The 21763-nt window shown below is 36.0% G+C and overlaps 1 protein-coding gene across 1 annotated transcript in view; it reads left to right on the forward strand.

Annotated features, from left to right (window-relative positions):
• The window catches only part of LOC145687713 (galanin receptor 2b-like), a 203198-nt gene extending 184134 nt beyond the window's left edge, over positions 1-19064 (forward strand). The window contains exon 6 of the mRNA XM_081761166.1: positions 17263-19064. Within this exon, the coding sequence (XP_081617292.1) occupies positions 17263-17453 (191 nt within the window). The 3' untranslated portion in view covers positions 17454-19064. The remainder of the gene's footprint in view (positions 1-17262) is intronic.
• Positions 19065-21763: the final 2699 nt, after the last annotated feature.

Here is a 21763-nt window from a genome sequence, read left to right on the forward strand (position 1 = left end):
GAACATAACCTATTTCTAACAGCATGGAAAGACGAAAAAATCTAAATGAATAATAAATGGAAAGCAAGATGTAATAAGTAGCTCAATCTATAATGAAATCATTTCCTAGTATCTACAATGATTTCTTCCTAAGTGTTTCTGAAACAAAGCACTGTCCAGAAAGGAATGTTTCCATTCCTCTCACACCAACAAAGTCTTCATGGAACCACGTGATACACGAGCTGCATTGGATCATTTCTTCTTAAGTTTTTCTGAATCAAAGTACTTTCCACAAAGGAATGTCTTTTTTCCTCGGGCACTATGAACTTGTCACCACGGATCTTCGTAGCTCATACTCACAACTATCAGTCTGGTAGGGGGAATATGAAATTAAATACGTTATCCATTTATTGTCTAGTATGAAGTGCGAAATGTGTGTGTGTGTGTGTGTGTGTGTGTGTGTGTGTGTGTGTGTGTGTGTGTGTGTGTGTGTGTGTGTGTGTGTGTGTGTGTGTGTGTGTGTGTGTGTGTGTGTGTGTGTGCAGCAAAATTGGTACACATTTTGTAAGGTAGAGAAGGATGGTTTGCTGCTAAAAATAACAATAAGTCCTGACGTATTTAATTACAAATCCATGCAATTGATCAAAATTGTATAAAATGAATTATTTTTTTAAATGAAAATATTTTTGTTTCACAAGAGAAACAAATGCTTTCTAGGGATCCACTTTATGGCATCTTTCTATAAACGATCCTGTTTACAAGACAACCTTTCGCATAACATTCAGCTGTGAGCAGTGATGTAAATTTTCCGATTTATAAAAACATACTCCACTTCTTCCTACATCGTTGTTTCGTTGTAAAATGTATCTATATTATCAAATTGAAACTGACTCTGTTTGTGACTCTTAATCTCTTGAACCACTCAACCGATCTTGATCAAATTTTCAATGTAGATGAGGTTCGGGACTGGCATGATTTTTATCATTTTCACTTTGACGGAGCAACGTAGGGAAAAGGATGGAGGGGGAGATATACAAAAATCAATAATATAAAAATAAAAGTGACTTTGTTCGTGAATTAATAACTTTTGAACCACCCGATCGATCTCAATAAATTTTCAACATATATGAAGTTCAAACCTGAAGAGTTTCTTATCATTATATTTTGACAGTAGATATTAGGGGAGGGGGAGGAGAGGAGGGGAAATATATGAAAATGAATAGAACTTAATAACTCTTGAACCACCAGACCGATCTCGATCAAACTTTCAAAATAGATAAGGTTTGGTCCTTGAATGATTTCTTCACTTCACTTTTACAGTACAACGAAGGGGAAGGGGATATATATGTCAAAAAAGTAAACATAAAAATGACTGTTTTGTGACTTCATCACGTTTAAACCACCCGACCGATCTTAACCAAATTTTCAAGACAGATGAGGTTCCGACTTGAGGTGGTTTTTATTATATCACTTTAACTGTAAAACTTAGGGGAAGTGGAGGGAAGAGGGGAGTCTATAAAAATAAATGGCTGATATTTAGTATCTCCCCCAATCTTGCACATTTAAGATTTACAGTGTGTTACTTACTTTACAAAATATAGCTGAGCTAGGGACAGCTAGCGAAAGGAGTTAGAAGCCCCCAGAGCCCTTGTATTTCTACCTTTATCACAATTTAGAAAAAAAACAAGGAACTCGGTTCTGGAACCATGAAACGAGTTGGGGGAGATACTAAATGCCATCCAAAATAAACAAAACTTAATAACTCTTGAACCACCCAACCGATCTCGATCAAGCTTTCAACATGGATAAGGTTCGGGCCTGGGATGTTTTTTCATTTCACTTTTACAGTACAACGAAGGGGAGGATATATATATATATATATATATATATATATATATATATGTGTGTGTGTGTGTGTGTGTGAAAAGAATAAAAATAAAAGTGACTGTCTTTGTGACTTCATCACGCTTTAACCACAGGACCGATCTTAATCATATTTTCAATATGGATAAAGTTTGGGCCTGGGGTAGTATTTATCATATCACTTTGACGCTAGACATTATGGAAGAAGGAGGGGAGGGGACAGATATATAAAAATAAATAAAACTTAATAGCTCTTGGACCACCCAACTGATCTCGATCAAATTTTCAACATAGATGACGTTCGGGCTTCGGATGGTATTTATCTATTCACTTTGACGACAGAACTTATGGGAGGAGGTAGGAGGGGGAGATATATATAAAAATAAATGAAACGTAATACCTCTTGAACCACCGAACCGATCTCGATCAAGTTTTCAACCTAGATGAAGTTTAAACCTGAGATGATTTTTGTCATATCACTTTGATGATGTGTAACTTAAAGGAAGGGAAAGACATTTACAAATGATCAAAAATGACCTATATTAGTGTCAAATCTATAGTTGTTGAGGTCGCTGAGATGAACAGTGACACTTTTGATGCCATTTAAATCCAAATTCAGCCCTGCAAAAATTATGGGAGGGGAGGGAGGGATATATATATATATATATATATATATATATAATCAAAATGACCAATATCAGTGTCAAATTCAGTTTTCGGGGTCGCTGAGGTAAACAATTACACTCCCGATGCCGTACCCCACAACATGGGGAGGGGAGGAGGATATATAAAATTCATCGAAACTGACCGATACCAAAGAGCGTTTAGTGATAGTAAAAAGTGAATGACTAACGGAACATGTTACTATTTTTTCTTAATTTAACCGAGCGAAGCGGGTAAATTTATGCTAGTAATAAATATTGTCTGAAAAAAGTTTAATAAAGTGAAAATCTAACGATTCTTCATTTCTACAAAAATATTTCAAAAACTTCAATGTGTTCTTCCCTCAGAATTCACCTTTGATCTTACAAAATCATATTTCGTCAGTTTAATACGCGAAAGATGAAGTTTTCTCATAGCTTTACTAATTTTCTGGATATACATACTTTCAACATATATAGAAGAGTAGATATAATTTAAAGTACCTGCTGTAAATTTTGAGTACCCAAAATTCCACTTTAAATAACTCATGAAAACAAATACTGAACATTTTCTGGAAATAAATATTTATTTATTTATATATTCATTTAGAAGAGAAAGTAAAATATAACTAATAAGCAGGCTGACTTCTGTAGTTGTTCTTCCAATAAAATAATAAAAGAAACGTAAAAAGCTTCGCTATTAGCACTGCATTATACAAGCAACAAGTAATTTCATTTTAATTTACAAAATAAAAAAATATTTTTCTTTTTTGTTATATATGTACTTGTTCTATCGAATAGTTATTATTTCTAATACATCTTTTATACATATTAATGGTAGTTTTACAATACAAAATATCTGCTTTAAGATATTGATTATACAAAATTCCAATATTGAAGTTATAATTTACGAGTATTAAACACAATAAAATCAAAGCATTTCTTCTTATTTTCTGTTACAAAAATAATCTTCATAAGTAAATTTTCATAGACATGCCTATATGTGAAAAATAGTGGAATCTTCTGTTTTTGAAATAAATAAAAAAAATTCACAAAGTGTTTTTTTTTTTTTTTTTTTTTTTTTTTGCTTTCTTGTTACATTCTAAGCAATGAGATGGGATATTTGTACTCTAAGAACTCGATCTATGCTCCCTCCACTTTACACACACACACACACACACAGAGAGAGAGAGAGAGAGAGAGAGAGAGAAAGAAAGAACGAGCGAGAGAAACATTAAGTAAATTTTTACTTGCCAACTCCAAATATTAGTCCGGTTGCAGAAAGCTAATTGGAAAATTATAATTTGCTGGTGTCTAACTTTCCTCTACAGTGGAAAGTATAGTGGAAAATCCCCCCCCCCCTAACATCACTGTATATAATATTCAAAGTTGTCCGGCTTATGAAAAGTTTTTCCACTTGTTTCTTCATCGTAACGAAAATTTTCCGATCCATGAAAATTTCTTTTACTTCTTTCTACAGACCAATAAAACTTCCCGATTCACAAAATGTTGTTTTACTATTATGAAAATTTTTCCGACTCATATAAAGTATTTCAATTTTTCCATACACGACAGAAAATTTTTCGATTCATGAAAAATTGTTTCGCTTGTTCCTACATAGTACTGGAAATTTCTGAGCCGTGATAATTTTCAGATTCTTTAAACGATCTTTCATTTTCTAACATTTCTATACATGAATCCAATCAATATCATGATTAATGACGAAATGTTACTTGATCACTGATATTTGATTAGTGCGGAAAATTTTCCAGAAAAAAATATAACGGAAAATTTTCCACCTCACATCACTAGCTGTGAGCAGCAAAAGAGAAAGACGAGGCGTCATTGAATTCCATCAATTGTTGCACAATGGTTATCTTAATGAACAAAAAAAAAAATGTCCAATTTGAGCTAAAAATACTTACCGCAGAACCTTAAGTTTTTCTTTTACTACTCTTTCGGAAGCAACTTTTGTTCTAACAATGGACGTCAAACTTTCTTTCCGATTCTCTATGCGACAGACGCCTCCACATACACTCCAATACAGGTATTAACTCAAATGGTCTTGAACGCTTCGATGTGGCTGGACACGGGAACACAGGAGTGCCAATTGTTGGTCAAACATCTCACTTTTCTTACTTTGATCCTCCTTACAAGCCGGTCCAGTTTTGAGGACTTGACTTTATTGCTTGTTTTGATGCTCTGCACAATGACTAACAAGGGAAGTAGGTGAAGTGGTACGCGGAGATATGCATATGTTATATATCGTTGAAAAGATCATCCCGAGTACTCCTCACATGTGAAATATCTCGCTTGAATGGGGCCTCTAGGGGCGTGACGACCATTTGAAGATCCGAACAAGGCACGCTCCGAAACACCACAAAACTTGGATAAAATAGAAAGATATGATATATTTTATTTTGGGACGTGGTATATATAGGTGCAAAAGGAAGCTGATACGAATCTGATGTCAAATCTTTACAAATCAATATGGCGCATCCAACATGGTGGACACAAATTACAAAAAACAAGTTGTGGGTCCGAAATTGGATATATAGAGTTATTTGACGTCGCTATATATGAATCGGATACCAAAAGTGTAAAATTCAAAATAATGGACAAAATGAAAAACATTGCTATGGAACCGAAAGGGGATAGGTAGAGGTTTTCGCGGTTGCGGAGTACGAATTCAATGTTAAAAGTGCAAAATGTAATATGACGGATCCAATATGGCGGACAAAAAGTGCAGAAAATATGTACAGAACGGAATATGTGATTCTTACAAATGTAGTATAAAAATGTTTACAGTGCATAACAGGGCAAGTAGGGGTAGGCGATATTTTACAATAAACAGTGAGCGTGTTTTCCTAAATAATCATGCAAAAATTGAGGCACAGAATGCAGAGCAGATTTCATAGCGCACATGAAAGTTTTGTGATCAATCATAGACAAGAATTATTTCACACCCTACCCCTCTATCCCCTGCTCTAGAAGAGATACGCGGGAATCAACATGTTATATATCGTTGAAAAGCTCACAAAGACTATACTTTACATCTTTAACATCTCGCATGAATGGCGTAGGGTACGCTTGTAGGGTACGTGCGATTATTTGGAGATACCACCTGAAGATTCGAACAAGGATAGTGAAAAGTGCTCGTTGGAGTTTGAAACATCGTTATGCTTCCACAACTTTCTTTCCTGTATCACAATATGCCACGTACACTTGTGAACCATATGTATGACAAATGTTCACTCTCATGAATAGAGACTATACCGACACCGAGACTAGTCGCGATCTCGTCTCAAATCCGAGACTGAGATTTGATTTTCCTAATCGAGGCGAGGTCGAGACCTAGCCTAGACTCTCTCGATACACATATGTCCGTTTTGTAGATATTTTTTGATCTTTTTGTCCGCCATATTGGATCCGTCATATTGCATTTCGCACTTTAGCATTGAATTCATACTCCGCAACCGCTAAAACCTCTGCCAATTACCTTTCAGTTCCATAGCAGTGTTTTACATTTCGCCCGCCATCTTGGATCCCGCATGTTGAATTTTACACGTTTGGTATCCTATTCATATATAGCGACGTCAAATATCTATATATCCAATTTCAGATCCACAACTTGTTTTCTTGTAATTGGTGTCTACCATGTTGGATCCGCCATTTTGATTTGTAAACATTTGATATGAGATTCGTATCAGCTACCTTTTGCACCTATATATACCACATCCCAAAATAAAATGCATCATAGCTTTCTATGTTATCCAAGTTTTCTGGTGTTTCGGAGCGTGCCTTGTTCGGATCTTCAAATGGTCGCCACGTCCCCTACATCTCCCATTCAAGCGAGATATTTCACACATGAAGTGTACTGTGTGAACTTTCGAACGATATAGATTTATAACATAACTTCACCTACGTCCGTTGTGACTCTGACAATGGCCTTCCAAATTCCTTGATTGCAAGTTATTTCTCAGGGGACAGCTGGGAAAATGGCTCTTTTTTTTAATTATTTACAGAATTCGTGGTATAGTATTCATCCAGAATTTGTAAGTCAGGAATTAGAACACACAAAACGCAGGTAAATCTAGTAAGTAAAAAGCAAAACTTCTGATTCAAAACACTCGAGAGGTGCACGAATCACGAATGCCACATATGCACCCACAGACGAATGCGCGAAAGGAAAAGTACATTCCAAATCATCTGTCTTGGTTGCAAGCAATGCACTATGAAGATAATACCACATGATGCGAAACAATGCTTGTCAAAGTCATACGTTCCAGAAAGCAAACTTTGGAACCTACCAAATGTAGGATCAGCATGTAATAGGAACCAAAAGTCAAAGAATGTCAAAAAAGACAGCATTACTAACTAGTCCCAAATGCATTGTGTCGTTTCCTGTCACAATGCATATAGTCCAGTCATTTTAGGTGAAAACATCAAACTAATTGTAAAAGAAATAAAGTAAGGTTTCTTAGATTTGTAATAATATTCCCAACTACATATTAAAAGTCTACAGAAATCCGAGCATGGGAAAGCAGCCGTATTGGCCGCTATAAATTTCCAATTTTGTTCCAATTTACGTGAAATATACATCAAATGGATAGTTTTTTAAACCAGGAATCATCCGATCGTGTTTCTATTCATATTAAATTTATTACAAAATGATAATAATAGGTCTATAGGTAGTAAAGTTCTGAACATTATAAGGATACATTATCAGTGTTTGTAAGAGATGATTAAACTTGTACAGACTCGTTTAAATTTCTAGACACTCTTTAAAAATACTAACAAAACACAAGTAAGACACTGCTGTCACTTCCATCATTATCACTCTCCATCAGAAACACCATCGTTGTATACACTATCTTCTGTATTGGAGTTGCAGTACAGTATACCATGACATTCACTGTAAACTGATGAACATTCCAAACCATGCTTTCTACATGAGCACCTTGTACTGCAATCTGTCTTGCATTCATCTTATGATATCAAGCAGAGCTGGTGGTGCTGGTGGAAGATCAGTGAGTACTGGAAGTAGTTGTCCACCCTGTAACTGCCAACCCCAATCCTCAGGTAGAAGAGTTGTATTGCCTTTCCAATCCTGAACTTGGTAGTAGACCCGTAAGCTATGGAATTTAGCAGCAGCTGAAGTCGGTGGAAGTGACTGGGCTTGAACAGCTTGAACCATATTTTTAATAACCTTTGTACTGAAACCTATGTATCTGAGTTCATCTAAGGTACCAGATGTCTTTCCTCCATACATGGCACAAATAGCATGTTCCCCGATATTAATTGTGTCTTCTTTCAGACTGTTTGCGTTGTTGAATACTTCATCATGCTCCATAAATGATGTATTTTTCATTATCTTCATTGGACCTTTGCCAATCCCAAACAATTGTGAAGTGGTGTCACATCCCAAAATCGCGTGAATAAAAAGCAAGCCACTGCAGACATTTAATCCTAATGACGACTTTGTAGATTGAATGTTCCATTCTCGGATGTTGGTTGCACCACGCTTTTGGTTCTGGTCTGAAGAAAACTTTTTTACTATCCATTTTAACATAGAAACACAGGAGTATCAGGACATCAGTGTCGTCTGCAATGACAACAACATCATTTTGTTCATACGCATGAACTGCTGTCTGGGCGAGCAGAAGGTCTGCATCTCCTCGTGCATGTATTGTCTAGCATCCAATACTTTCAAAGTTTTCACTAAGCATCATTAAAAAACACTGCTTATTCATTTTGTTTGACAGAAGTAGATCTTTTTCATTATCGGTTTCATGTTCATAGAAAATAAAACGTTAGGGGAACTTTTACCTTCGCTCCTTCTAATATGAGTTACGTCCTTAATGGAAGGACCATCCAAATATCCATCAAACATAATCACAACCGATTTACCATACCTTTCCAGAACGTAGTTTGTATAGCTATTACAGATGTCTGAGAACAGCATACCAACTGACCATGATAATCGATGTAGTAAAGCACCTCCATCGAGGGGTGCTGAAAGTGGTGTTTCTGCTGCAGACATTTGACATTTCTCCACCTTGGCCCAAATGGTATTGGCCAGAAGCGATTTATTTGCTTCCTGTGGAAGAACTGAATCGACAAACAAAGATGTTGGATAGCTGCAGAGTTCATACTTGAATATGCTCCTCTTATCTATGTTCTGTTTTTCAGAAACAAAAGCAAGTCTTTGGAATAGCAATTGTGGGTCAATATTGACATCTTGACGTACTTTTTAACATTCTTCAATCCCATTGTAACAGCCTGTAAATTTCGTTTGAATGAATAGTTCCAAATGTTCTGACAATGCCTGAACTGAACAATTAGATTACCAACTTGTTTTGCTTTGTCAACGTTGGCATTACTATGAGGAACCACTCTTGATGCCAAACTACGCAAAGGTTCGTCAGGAATGAATGGGCTTCGATCTAATAGAAATGTCAAGATTTTCTTGGTATCTGAGCAGTCCCTTGTCTGTCTGGTGTATGAAGCTCCTTTGTGTTGTTCACTGGTATTGTACAAGACAGTAGTGAATTGTTGCATGGCATTGTTGACCTCTGTACAAGGAATCATGGATTGAACCCATACTTGTCTCTGTGCTTCTGGCATTCCTCTTCCTCTAGTTAACCCTCCTGTAGATTTCATGCTTCTCATCAGTGCCTGATCTATGATAAGATCACTGAAAAAATATGCCCAATACTCGTTACTACGACGAGCTACATGTAAACCTTTTTGGAACTTGCCGTACACGATCTAGTGATACTTCTTAATCTCTGGAATTTTTTGAAGGTGTGCATAGACTGTGCTTCAAATTGTGCTCTGCTGCAGAAAAGTATGGTAGCACATTCTCTAGAGTTAACAAATGTAGTTTCCGGTCGCCGGTGCGCTCTCCCCGAAGGAAATTCTTTAAAATGTCGACCATTTTCATGTACTGCACCCATAATCTACCGGTTCTGCTTACCACCTTGTACTTGCATTTTCTAGTTTACTATTTATATCTAGTAATAAGGTACTTGACCCATCTTCCAAATATTGATCTTCACCATCATCAGACATTACTTTATTATATATTTCTCCAACACTGACAATAAGATCATTCATCTCATCCCTTGCAGAAACTGGCAGCTCCTGATTTGTGTCATACTGTTCCTGACTGGTAGGAGTTATCCATTGATGTGGCAAAGGTATTTTCAAAACATCTTATATTGATAATATGTTCAAATCAGCATCTACTAACCTGTGTCCTCTTCTTGCTCTTGATACAGCCTTCCCACTAAGCATATGAAGTACTGCGTTATTGCCATATATCTGCTGGAAAATTTCTTTCAAACCAGAGTTTATCATCATGTAACCTATACATCCCAGAAAGCCGTATGTAAACCTCAAAGTAGAAGGATTACTTCTTTCGGCTTCATTTTTAATAATGCTTAAAGCCTTCCTTCGCAACAGTTGATCGAATGTTATGATTGATGTGCAATTGTTCCTATTTGTTTGGTCATTCAGAAAGAGAAGAGTATAATATATACAAGATATATTTGGGGTTCTACATCAATAATAGGCAAGAATACAATTGATAACTTGTCTGGGTGCTGGTGACCTTTATGAATCATGTGCATAAAACCAGGCCATCCTGGTCTTGGATATGCTACATATGGTGATAGTTTCCAAAGGGTATCAGACTGTAGTTTCAGAGGCTCTTCTGAAGACCTCATGCATTCTAACTCTTTGAACTTGAACTTTGTAAGTAATTTGGGTGTCTGATACTGTGTAAATTTTATTCTTCTTGCAGTACAAAAATGGTGTGTTGTGAGTACTTTCTTGGGAACTGCTCTGTATACTGCTATGGAGCTCATACCACGGAAGGTGCTATGACCATCTAGTGTGTTAATGTTCTGGTCTATATTGTCTGCAAAATACTGAACAAACTGATGCGAATCTATCAATGTATCAAAGTGTGACGTTGTTGCTGCACTCCTCTCATACTTCTGTACTTCGCTATAGGAGAAGCAGAAACTATGCTGGTGTAAAGAATCTTGTCAAAATCCTTGAACCAAAATGATGGCGCGTTTGAACTGCCAGTCCCAATTGGAGAGGCGCTACAAAGAATCTTGGTTATATTGCTTGCATTATTGCTTGACCTATAGAAGCCGACTTTTTATAGTTTTTTACTCCAATTACTGTTTTCATAAACGCTTGAAGACAGTCAGGCAACAGATTCATTGCTTTGTCTACAGAAGCCATATCTTCAGTCAGTGGATAATGATCATTAGGTGTTTCACGATTTCACATCGTTTCTAATTAATTTTTCAGGTGTTTCAATTATCCTATGTTGTTCATCTTCTTCATTCTCACCTTTTGGAGTATTAGTATTGCTGAAGAATTGAAGAAGCATTTGCTCGAAGTGTTACAACATTTACTCGTCCTTTCATATTTGTAAATATTACATCATCCCCAAATAATTCTGTGACTTTCTCTTTCATATACTGTTCAGAATATGCGAGATATTCGGAACCAGAAGACTCCAGATTTGCTTCCACTTTTTTCACTAAGTCGCATATGGTCATTTGGTCTTCATAATTATTTTTGAGGTCTTGCATGACAGCAAAGAAACTTTTCATTCTTACATCCTCCTGGGGTCGGCCTTTCAGTTGCAGTTTATCTTTTGTTGCTTCACTTTTTGGCACATACCTCGTTGGAATTGCTTTTCCGTTTCTGAAGTTTACGTTACATTGATTGTGGTAAACTGCATCTACGGCTGGAAGATCCTTAGCAAACAGAAGTCTTGCAGACAATTATTTACTCCATTCATCGTCCCTACTGGTTCATACATTCATTATGGTAGCATGCAATGCATGAGTTCGAACTGGGAAAACATCATATCGTCTCTTTCTACCATCGAATTTGGCTTTCTGTCCACAAAACAGACAATGCTTATTGAATTGAAACTTCCCCACTTGTGATGGAAGCACAGGTTCATTACTAGTACCAACAAATGACTTTCTCCTTTTGAAAGCCTTAATGTTCTTTGGATTACACCATGTTATCCTACAGTTCACATGAACGGATTGTCCTTCTTAAGTTCGTATATCACTTCCTCTTGATTCACTTGCTTTGTTTATTCCCTCACTTGCTTTGCTTCGTAATGTCACAGTTTGTTCATCCGATAAGTTCTTGTCAAAGGACACGTTTCACATCTACACTTTTATCCATGATAATTACATCAGCTTATAAAAAACAATAGGTGAAAAAATCGTTAACAATATTTATGATAAGCAACTGCATAGGATTATGATGAAGGAAAAGAGTTCAACAAATATATCAAAAACCTTTCTCAAGTTTATTATTGGTAAAGTTTTTTTTTCAGTGGTTTAAAATAACACTCTGTTCTTGAGTTTGTATATCACTTCATCTTCATTCACTTGCTTTGTTGATTTACTCACTTTCTTTGCTCGACACGTCACTATTCGCTCCTCAGATAACTTTTTTTTTTTTTTTTTTGTCACAAAGGCACATTTCACTATTACATTCTCATCCATGATAATTAAACAGCTCAAAATAATCAGCACGTGAAACAAAACGAAAACGAATAAATTTTAACAGTGGTAAGAAATAAAAAGAAACTGCAGGGTATTAAGTTATAATCAAGAAAACGACCTCAACAAACATATCAAATGCCTTTTTCAAGATTGTTACTGGTTAAAATGTTCGTAAATGTCTTAAAATAGCGTTCATAGTTCCGAAAACTTTATTTTCGATAGAGATTTGAAGTTAATTGGAACAATAATTGCATTTTATAGATTTTAAGAGTAAATCCAAGACGGCGGCCAACATGGCTGCTTTCCCATGCTCGGATTTCTGTAGACTTTTGATATGTTATTGGGGATATTATTCCAAGTCTAAAAAACCTTACTTTATTTCTTTTACAGTTAGTTTGATATTAAGCGCTTTTTTCACCTAAATTGACTGGACTAATATATTGTAACGTACCACTTGCTTGTGTTTATAAACGTAATACATGCTCCTGGTTGTAAACAACAACCACATGTATATGGAGTACTAAACCTCACATTGGATTATTACCGAGCCAGACGACGGACCACCAGCACCACCTGCAAGTCACATGACGAGAAGAGTGTAGCAGCGCCACCGCCGCCCGGAGCAACTATATAACGAAGATGATTCAATGGACAGTCACCAGTCTGCGACTAGTCACCCCTCTTCTAGCTTTCCTGGAGCTCTAGAGAAACCCAAATTCAAAGCCTTTAGTTTGTTACGGAAATTTAGGCTTCCCTTCCAGCCGTCTTAGCTTGCTCGGAGCTCTGTTGGGACCCCAACCTCAGTTCCTTAGCCTGCTTCGGGGCACTCTGACTCTTAACCTCATCACACCTTGCTTCGGAGCATTGGGGTTTTCTACACCACTCTACCTAGCTTGCCAGGAGTTCTATAGAGATCCTGTCCTAAGGTTATAAGATCTTGGCCTACTTTTACTCTACCTCACATTAACGAAAGTTATATTGTATTTTAATATTTCTATAAATATTGTTGTATTTTATTACAAGATTTTTTTTATAATAAACCGGTAGTGGGAGTCGATTCCGGACTCTGATTTACTCAACCTAGCTCTACCTACCCCTACAAAGGAAAGAATTTTACAATATGGAAAGTTAAATCTTATGGAAGCTGTAACGAATCACGATTATGCCCTTTAGGCTAAGGGAGACGGATGATTTAGATATGATGATGGCAAAATTGGTGGAGTGAGATTGTGGGGGAAACTGTAGTACCTAGAGAAAACCCACGGACACGATGTTGTTCACCACAAACTTATTTGATCGGGGATCGAACAAGGGACCCGACCCGCTAGACGTAAGCGCTATACAACTAAGCCACTGTGCTTCCATATGGAAAGTTATCAAATGTATATGACACATTTATTATATATATATATATATATATATATATATATATATATATATATATATATATATATATATATATATATATATATAGGGTGGTCCTTAATTATATGGAATTTTTTTTTCGAATTTCTTTACTCCCAACTCCTAAATTGGTTCCATGTCGGAACAAATTAATCCATGAAAAATATTGTCTGAACTGAAGAATATTTAACCCACGTCCAAGCGACATACTTTTTTAAAATAAACTTTTGCATGTATATGGCAAAAGTTTGGAATAGACCCTTGTATCTCTGAAACGGATGAAGGGAAAATGATCATATTTTGGACAGGGGTAGTGGAGATAGATTCACACTTCAAACTGAGTAGTAGCGTGATGGTGGTCATTTTGTAGTACGCCATCTTGGATTCAGACCCAAAATTTTATATAGAAATAAGGTTATGCGACATATGGTTTTGGGATAGCTTTTTACCACAAATACACATCTGTCGCTATTTTTCACTTATCCCTGATCATGTAATAGTTATTACCTTTATATAACAGTTTAATGTCCTTAATATTATCTTTTCTCGTACTTTACAGAAGTATTTAATATGAGCTACAAAAAAGTAAGAAGAAAACAACTATAAATGTTATTGTATAACAGCAAATTCCGTCCCAATGCACACCAACCTATGTTGAAATTATTTACATGAAGTACGTATAAACAAAACATAATTAATACAGTAAAAGTTTAAAATGACAATAATAATAAAATCTGAAGGCTGTGAATAACTACCCAAATTCTACGGCCTGATTAAACCAATTTTCCCACCACCTGGGTATTTTTCCTGTGTTCACTGACAATCTGCAGCATATATTTTCTTTCTCGTCCTTGCAAGGCCTTGGTTAGAATGCTCCCGTATTCTTGTATCAGCTTCACTCCTCTCTCTGCCACATCGTTCACCAACATAATATAATGACTTTCAATACTTCCAACCCCCATTGAAAGATTGTATCTTGTTTCCAAGAAGATGGGCATGTTTTTAGACAATTTGTATCTGTAGAAAATCTTGAGAAGCATGTCTTCGAACCTGCGGAAACGAAATGCGAGAATTCTTTTTCTTTGAAACTGTTGACTTCTTCAATATTTATAAAGCATTGTTTTACTTCGTTTTGTGCATCATATTCTTCTGTACTCCCCGTTATATTAGAAACCATTTTTCCGTCACGTGTTCATCATCAAAGAATGCGAATGCCGTAGTTTCTGGTGACAGCTTCCATAAATGGTTAGCGATTTTTACACAACACAATTACTAATTTCTGGATCTACTTTCTTGTATTCGATTAATTTCTGTAAAAACTTGTAATCGTAATACAGAACTTTCACAGCCAATGGTGCAAGAAACCAAGCTTATGAATAGATTCACACAAGGAAAATGCATAGTCTCTTGATTCAATTCTTCTCTTTTCTCGTCAGTTCAATTGAAATAGCCTTTGCCACCCACCGACCATGGCTTACAACTCCAGGAACGCAAAATGAAACCCCTTGTGGAAGGGTGCTACCTAGGAAGAATACAGCCATCTCACAATCAACAACAGATTCACCAGAAATTCAATAGAGAAACAACATAGCCATCTCTATGGTGTTTCTGGTGTATCTATTGTATAAATTTCAGCATACTGACACGGATATCATCCGTAACATCCTCTATTTCAGTTCGATAATTGCTTTAGTCGATGGACAACCAGGATTAGATAAACCTTTCAAACAAAAGCACATCAAGCCAGAAACTTATTCTATGCTACTTGCAGTTGGGGTACCCGCACATTTAAACTTTCAACACTAGCGCATTCCGGTATCGTTACAGAAAATGATCCACATGTATATTAATGTGCCAAAGGTGCTAAAGATCAGAGATAAGTGGAAAATAAAGGCAGACGTGTGTTAGTGGTGAAAAAATACCCCAAATGATATGTCACATGACGCCATTTCCATTTAAAATTTTTAGTCTGAATCCAAGATGGCGGACTCCAAAATGGCCGCCATCATAATACTACTCAGGTTCAGATGTAGATCTACCTCTATTATCTCTATGCAAAATATTATACCTTTCCCTCCAGTCGTTTCAAAGTTACAAGGGTCTATTCCAAATTTTTGCCATATAATATATACTGTAAACGTAAGTAGAAGTTTTTGTCGCTTGGGGGTCAGTTAAATATTTTCAATTGAGCCAATCTTTTCAGGGGTTAATTTGGTCCGAAATGGAATCAATTTAGGGGTTGCGAGCAAAGAAATTCGGAAATCGAAAATTAAGGACCACTCATATATATATGTATGTATGTATACTATGTACAGAGGGGAGATGCTGTACAATTTTTAACTTAAACGTCTGTTCTGATGATATTTTGGAAAGCAGAAATATGATATTTCAATGCATTAACTCAGGTTCTAAGGTTTACTAGAATTTTTCCTTGTCAGAAGCAAAATCACGCATTGTTAATGTTCAACGAATTTCGCTTAGTCTTTGGAAATTAGGAATCATATTGCTAATTCTTAAATATGATAGTATATATAGTCTTATTATTTGGTTCAAAAATTACTGTACAATAAGCCTTCATTATCTATATAAGCTAATAACGAACTTGTAAATGCTTGTTTATTTTCATTTGTTTTCTGCAATTCTACATAGTTTCTTTCCTATTTTGCAATTCTGCGATCTTTTTTTTTTTTTTTTTTTTTTTTTGTAATTTGTATCACTAATTCCATTGAACTCCACTTGTTAATTGATAGTGAAATAACATTCAGAGGTCTTATCTAGCCCGAACAGCCTTCTGGCTAACCATGTCGGTCCCGGCGACCCCACAGGAGACAAAATATGACGATATTATTCTTGCTTTACAACTTTAAAATCAAACTGGCAACATTGAATTCATTTATGATCATCCCCTGTAAACAGTTTTCAATGTTGCCACTCTGATTTTAAAGTTGTAAAGAAAGAATAATATCGTAATATTTTTTGTCCCTTGTGGGGGACGCCAGGACCGACATGGAACCGTGCCACGTTACACGAGCACTGCAACGATCAGAGTCTTTAAGTTTTGAAATAAGGAAAAGGATACTTAACATTAACTTTAATTGTCCGTGCTGTAAAAAACTGGACGTTGTATGCTCACTGCAACGTAACATAAATTAAACACTCTCTGACGAATTTTTTCTCCTCGTGTTTTTTAAATGGATTAGTGGATTTTGCATTTATAGAATTGTCAAAAATACTAATTAAGGTATGTAAGGGAGTGATAGAAAGTAAAACTCTTCACATCTTTACTACTATTGCTAATATTTTTTTTCTTCAGAAACTTCCGTCATTGCGCAACACTGGCATTAGCCGCCACTGCCTTAAATGTATTGTTGTACAGATTTTTATTCTTATAAATACAATTCTATAATTAGTTTACTTTGTAACACTTGAAATGATATGAACTTAGGAGCTTGTCCCCCTCCCACTTTTGTTGAAATACCGCGTACTCTACTGAATCATAAGATACAAATGAAATGCAACAGAGAAGTTAGCTTCCATTATAAGTATGGATATTTGTCACCAATGTAATATTATTGAAAAAAGTTTAATTTTAAGTGATAAGACTGTAGCTTAGAACGTAATAAGTTTCACTGTTAGTTTCACCACAGACATATTATCGCTCAAAATTTGCCGAGATATTGTAATTTCTCTAACGTTTATTAGTTCTTGTTATTGTGTCTTCAAAAATTAAATGATTCGATGGTGAAACCGGCAGTCACTGTATTTTTCAAAGTAGCATAGTGTTCAATTAGAATGTAATTGTTTATTTTCTGTTATTGCAGGTTTATATGAGCTAGGAATAAGTTCGTCGATTGACTTCCGTCACAATCAGTCAACATCGCAATTCTTATCCTGTAATAACATTCAGTCATATTCAACTCGAAGGACTAGCCCTTCCTCTACAGCTGAATCTCACATTTACGACTGTGAAACTTCCATACAAGAACTCCACAATATCCAGGGAAATTACTAAAACCGAAACGCAGAGTACAATGTGTATAACGACCTAACTTTTCCTTCCTTTTTAAAGTGAACACTTCTTGTACATTAAGTATTACAATTTATTCTGTCCTTTTAAAAGTGAATCTCAATATATCGTACATAAAAAAGTCACTGAATTTCGAGTGAATATCTGTCATACGTTGATCGTAGCAGTGAAGTTATGATTACTCTGTTACTCGTAAGGTTCATGTTTACCACAACAGGAATAAGTTGTTCCGGCACGAAAATATTTTTCCTTGTCCATACGTAATGACTGTAATTAAAATGTGTAGAAATAATGTAGTTGTGGATATCATTAATAATGTGTATATTTATTTTGAAATCATTATGGCACAAATTGTTGTAATGTACTGTATAATGCTCAAAGGAAAGAATGTGAAGTTTCTGTAAAAAGAAGTCTGGGGAAATTGTCTATAGTACGGGCATGAATTTTTAGTCTACTATAACTATTATACAAGATTAAAAAGAAAATTGCGTTACATGTATAGTCTTGTTTTACAAAATGGCCACTCACCTTGCTTTACAAGACTATATTCTAGCAACCGTACACAAGAAGTTCTAGTTCTTTTGTTCCAAATAAATACCTCCATTACCCAAAGAAGATTCATATTTGTTTAATTTAATTCCAATTGTGGGTAAGAATACAAGGGTTTTCAAAACGAGATGACTGGCCAGATTGTTTTGAACAGGATTATATTTACTACGGTGAAGTATGTGGTATAGTGATAATTTACAGTCTTAGAGACTTAGAAAAAAAAACAACCAGGAAATGGTGAAATATATTTTTTTGTATAATCTTTTCACCACGAGATAGTTCAAAAATATAGTTCATAAACTAAATTTAAAATTTTGCTAAACGTTTGTAGTCCTGGTTGTACATAAGACCAATTGATTCTCTAAGCTTTCTTTACACAATCACTCGAAATTATCAGTTAAAACAGTTAATTTGAAAACCTCCTATCAAATTCTTTTAACATCTGTAGATCAGTCCAAACCTCAAGTTTGTACTGATTTTTTTTTTTTTTTTTTTTTTAGAACAAACACTTATTTAATATAATCTAGTTTCTCTTTCAAATAATTTATTCATGTTTCCATCTCTTTTTCATTTACTTCCCTGCAGGGGCGTCATTTAGGGGGCAGGGAGGGGCAATTGTCCCCCCTGAGTTTGAGATTTATATAGATTTTATCAATAGAATAGTAGAAAATCAGTGAAAAACGCGAAATTTTACTTATATCAAGGGGGTCTTGCCCACCTCAAGCAAATCTGAAATGACGCTCTTGCTTCCCCGCATTCTGTGTCTCATGATTCTAAGATGAATTTAAAGCAACAGTTTAGTTCAGACTGATCACTCGCTGTAAGAAATTTGGATTGACGATATAAATGAGCTTCATGTTTAGATATTGTAGCTGTGGCATACTTTGTGAACAATACTTAATGTGCATTTTCTTGATTTAAATGTTATAGTTACCTGTGTACTTCTTTTGTGTCTATTTGTTGTGAAATAAATGTCTTTGTGACGCAAGTACATCTGAGAAGGTTCAAAAAATCCATGATTGTTATGAAATAAAGAACTATTTAAGAGCAGACGTCATATCTGTGTTGTTGTTGTTATGGTGATAGCTATGGTGGAGATTAACGCGATTCGATGGAGGGCTGTAAATCAATTGCTAGCAGTAAAATTACGAGGCGCATATCAAAATCAAAGGGTCGGCATTTTTTCAATAAGAAAATGATAGAAAAAGAAATTTATTAAGATTGATATACAAGTAAATATCGTGGCTATTTATCGACGTTGTCACCATGAAGCTCCAAACATAGTAGCGTGGCACAAGCTTTCTTATACCCTCTATGTAATAATCTGCCATTGAGGGCGGGATTTGTCATGGATCAAAATAATTCCAGACTGTGACATTTCTGTCCGCCGATTTTGGATGGCACGTCGCAGATTATCATGTTTGACAATACATATCTGCAGTAATTGTTCGCCCTGGTTTCACGAATTATACAAGAATCACATTCTTTAGGTCCCAAACCACGGCTGCCATGATGTTTGAATTTCTTCACTTTAGGAGAACCAGAGTGTCGCCACTGGATTGACTAGTGCTTTGATTCCCCAGTGGCGTACAATATACAAGTTTCATGCCCCGTCGCTATGCAATTAAAAAAGATCATCCACATCCTCTCCCAAACGGACCAAACAATTACATGCAGCTGTCATCCTTTACTTTTTGTGAACACGTTTCAGCATTTTTGGCGCCCATCTGGCACAGAGTTTTTTGTGGTAACCGAGCTTGTCACTCACAATTCGATGCCCTGTTTTTGCAGACACTTCTGGCAACTCTTTGGCCAATTCAGTTATTGTGAACCGACTATTAGATCGCACTTTTTGTTAACGCGTTACACCAAATCGTCCGTCTGAACACTAGGCCTTCGCTACACTCATCGTCATGAACATTTGAACTCTTTTCCCGAAATTCTCTGCCGATTGCTTTATGTTCCCTTCAGTAATTACTGTCGGTCCGTAAATGGAACACAATTCCCGATAGATGTCAGTTGCACTGCTTGGTGTTCGGAAATTGTATGACAGATCTCACTTCACATTTGGTGGGATTTTGTATTACGGCAGCCATTTCACCTTACTTATACTCGCACGTACGCAACTTTACTCGGACGATTCTATCTCTGCTGCTAGTACAGAATACGAGGGCATGCTCCTGTTCAACTTCATTAATCTTGTCAATCCCGCATTTAAAAAAAAAAATCTGCCTTTTTTGACATTCGTCTTGTATTTATGACTGCTTTTGCATTTAGGGGAGGAATTTAAATTGGCTCGAATATGTATATACTTGGGAAGACTGAAGCAAGAATAAACATGTTTAACCGCGAAGAAAGCTCGTAATGACAATAGTTTTTAAGCATTTATGTTTGTTATGAGGATAAAATTGTATGATGTAGGAAGGGTCTATCCCACTCCTCCACAGAAATGTTCATGTATTATATGGAGATTTTACAGCACAAGGGAATCAAAGTCCGATTACCAAAGTTGAGAAAAAGAGACAAGGTTTGTACGGTATACATAATTTACAATATTTGACATTAAATTTTAAGCTCTGAAAGGAGCTTTAGATAGAGATCTTAAAGATGAAATAAGTTCAAAATGAAAAGAGCGGACTTGATTTCCTTATGCGTTGAACTTCCCATGCGAAAGCTGACGTCATCTGTTATAAGTGATTTGAACCTTTTTGCTGTGAGATATGCTACGCCTTGGACCAGTGATCCCAAAAGATGTGTCGCGACACACTGATGTGTTACACAGTTCCACAGGGTGTGTCACAAATTTTTAGAATTTAAAAATCGTGAAGCATTTAATAATTGGTTAAAACCATTTTGAGAGGAACATAAGTCAACGTCTTCGGCAGCAGCAACAATACCAAGGATATTATAAAATAGAGGATCTGCCCATACAAGAAAAACGTGAAGTCATACGTCACAGCTTCGCCACACCTACTCTGCCCACTCCTCGCCACTAAGATCACAGAGCCAACAATCATGGCGCAAACGAGAGTAGCCAATCAGATGTGCCGGCTCAGACGATGCTCGGTTTTTTCTTGGCTTCATTGGGTTTACATTATGAAGATATTTATGGGCAGATCCTCTATTTTATAACATCCTTGAACAATGATCAGTACAACATAGTGACTATTTTATAGAAACTTATAGTCTCACACTCTTATAATTTATACTATTACTTTAAAATATCAAAGAAGTGTGTCAAATGTCGTGGTCACTGAATAAAGTGTGTCGTTAGTCAAAAAAGATTGGGAACTACTCTCTTGGTCCTTTGCAATGATAGAAATAACAGTTATAATTGACTTTTGCAAGTTTTGCATTTCGTTAAACTGCGCAATGTTTGCGTACGCGGGTACAGAATTCTGTAATTTGTTATCTAATATTTATAGAAACATGTAGTTCTGAAACCTATACCCCTTTTTTTCCTCACAAAGTTCTAAGGAGTGTATCGAAAAGTAGTTAGCAACATTGCATATGTCAGGACAGTCAGAAGAAATGATAAAAAGTGAAGCAAACCCACATTTTTATTAATAGAGAACCTCTATGTATCTACATGACGAAGAAAAGACAACTTTCATGTCCCGTCGTACATATGAATGTAGTTTCTGTTTAATTCCAGCCATTAACCGTTGCACAGTCTCGACGGTGCATTTCCTCGATGCTGCAGCCCAGTTTCTCTTGAAGTCCTCCATGTTGCGCACTGGTTTATC

The sequence above is a fragment of the Thermobia domestica genome, chromosome 6 (genome assembly GCF_964235325.1).
Source record: "Thermobia domestica chromosome 6, izTheDome1.hap1.1, whole genome shotgun sequence".
NCBI classification, from domain to species: Eukaryota; Metazoa; Arthropoda; class Insecta; order Zygentoma; family Lepismatidae; genus Thermobia; species Thermobia domestica.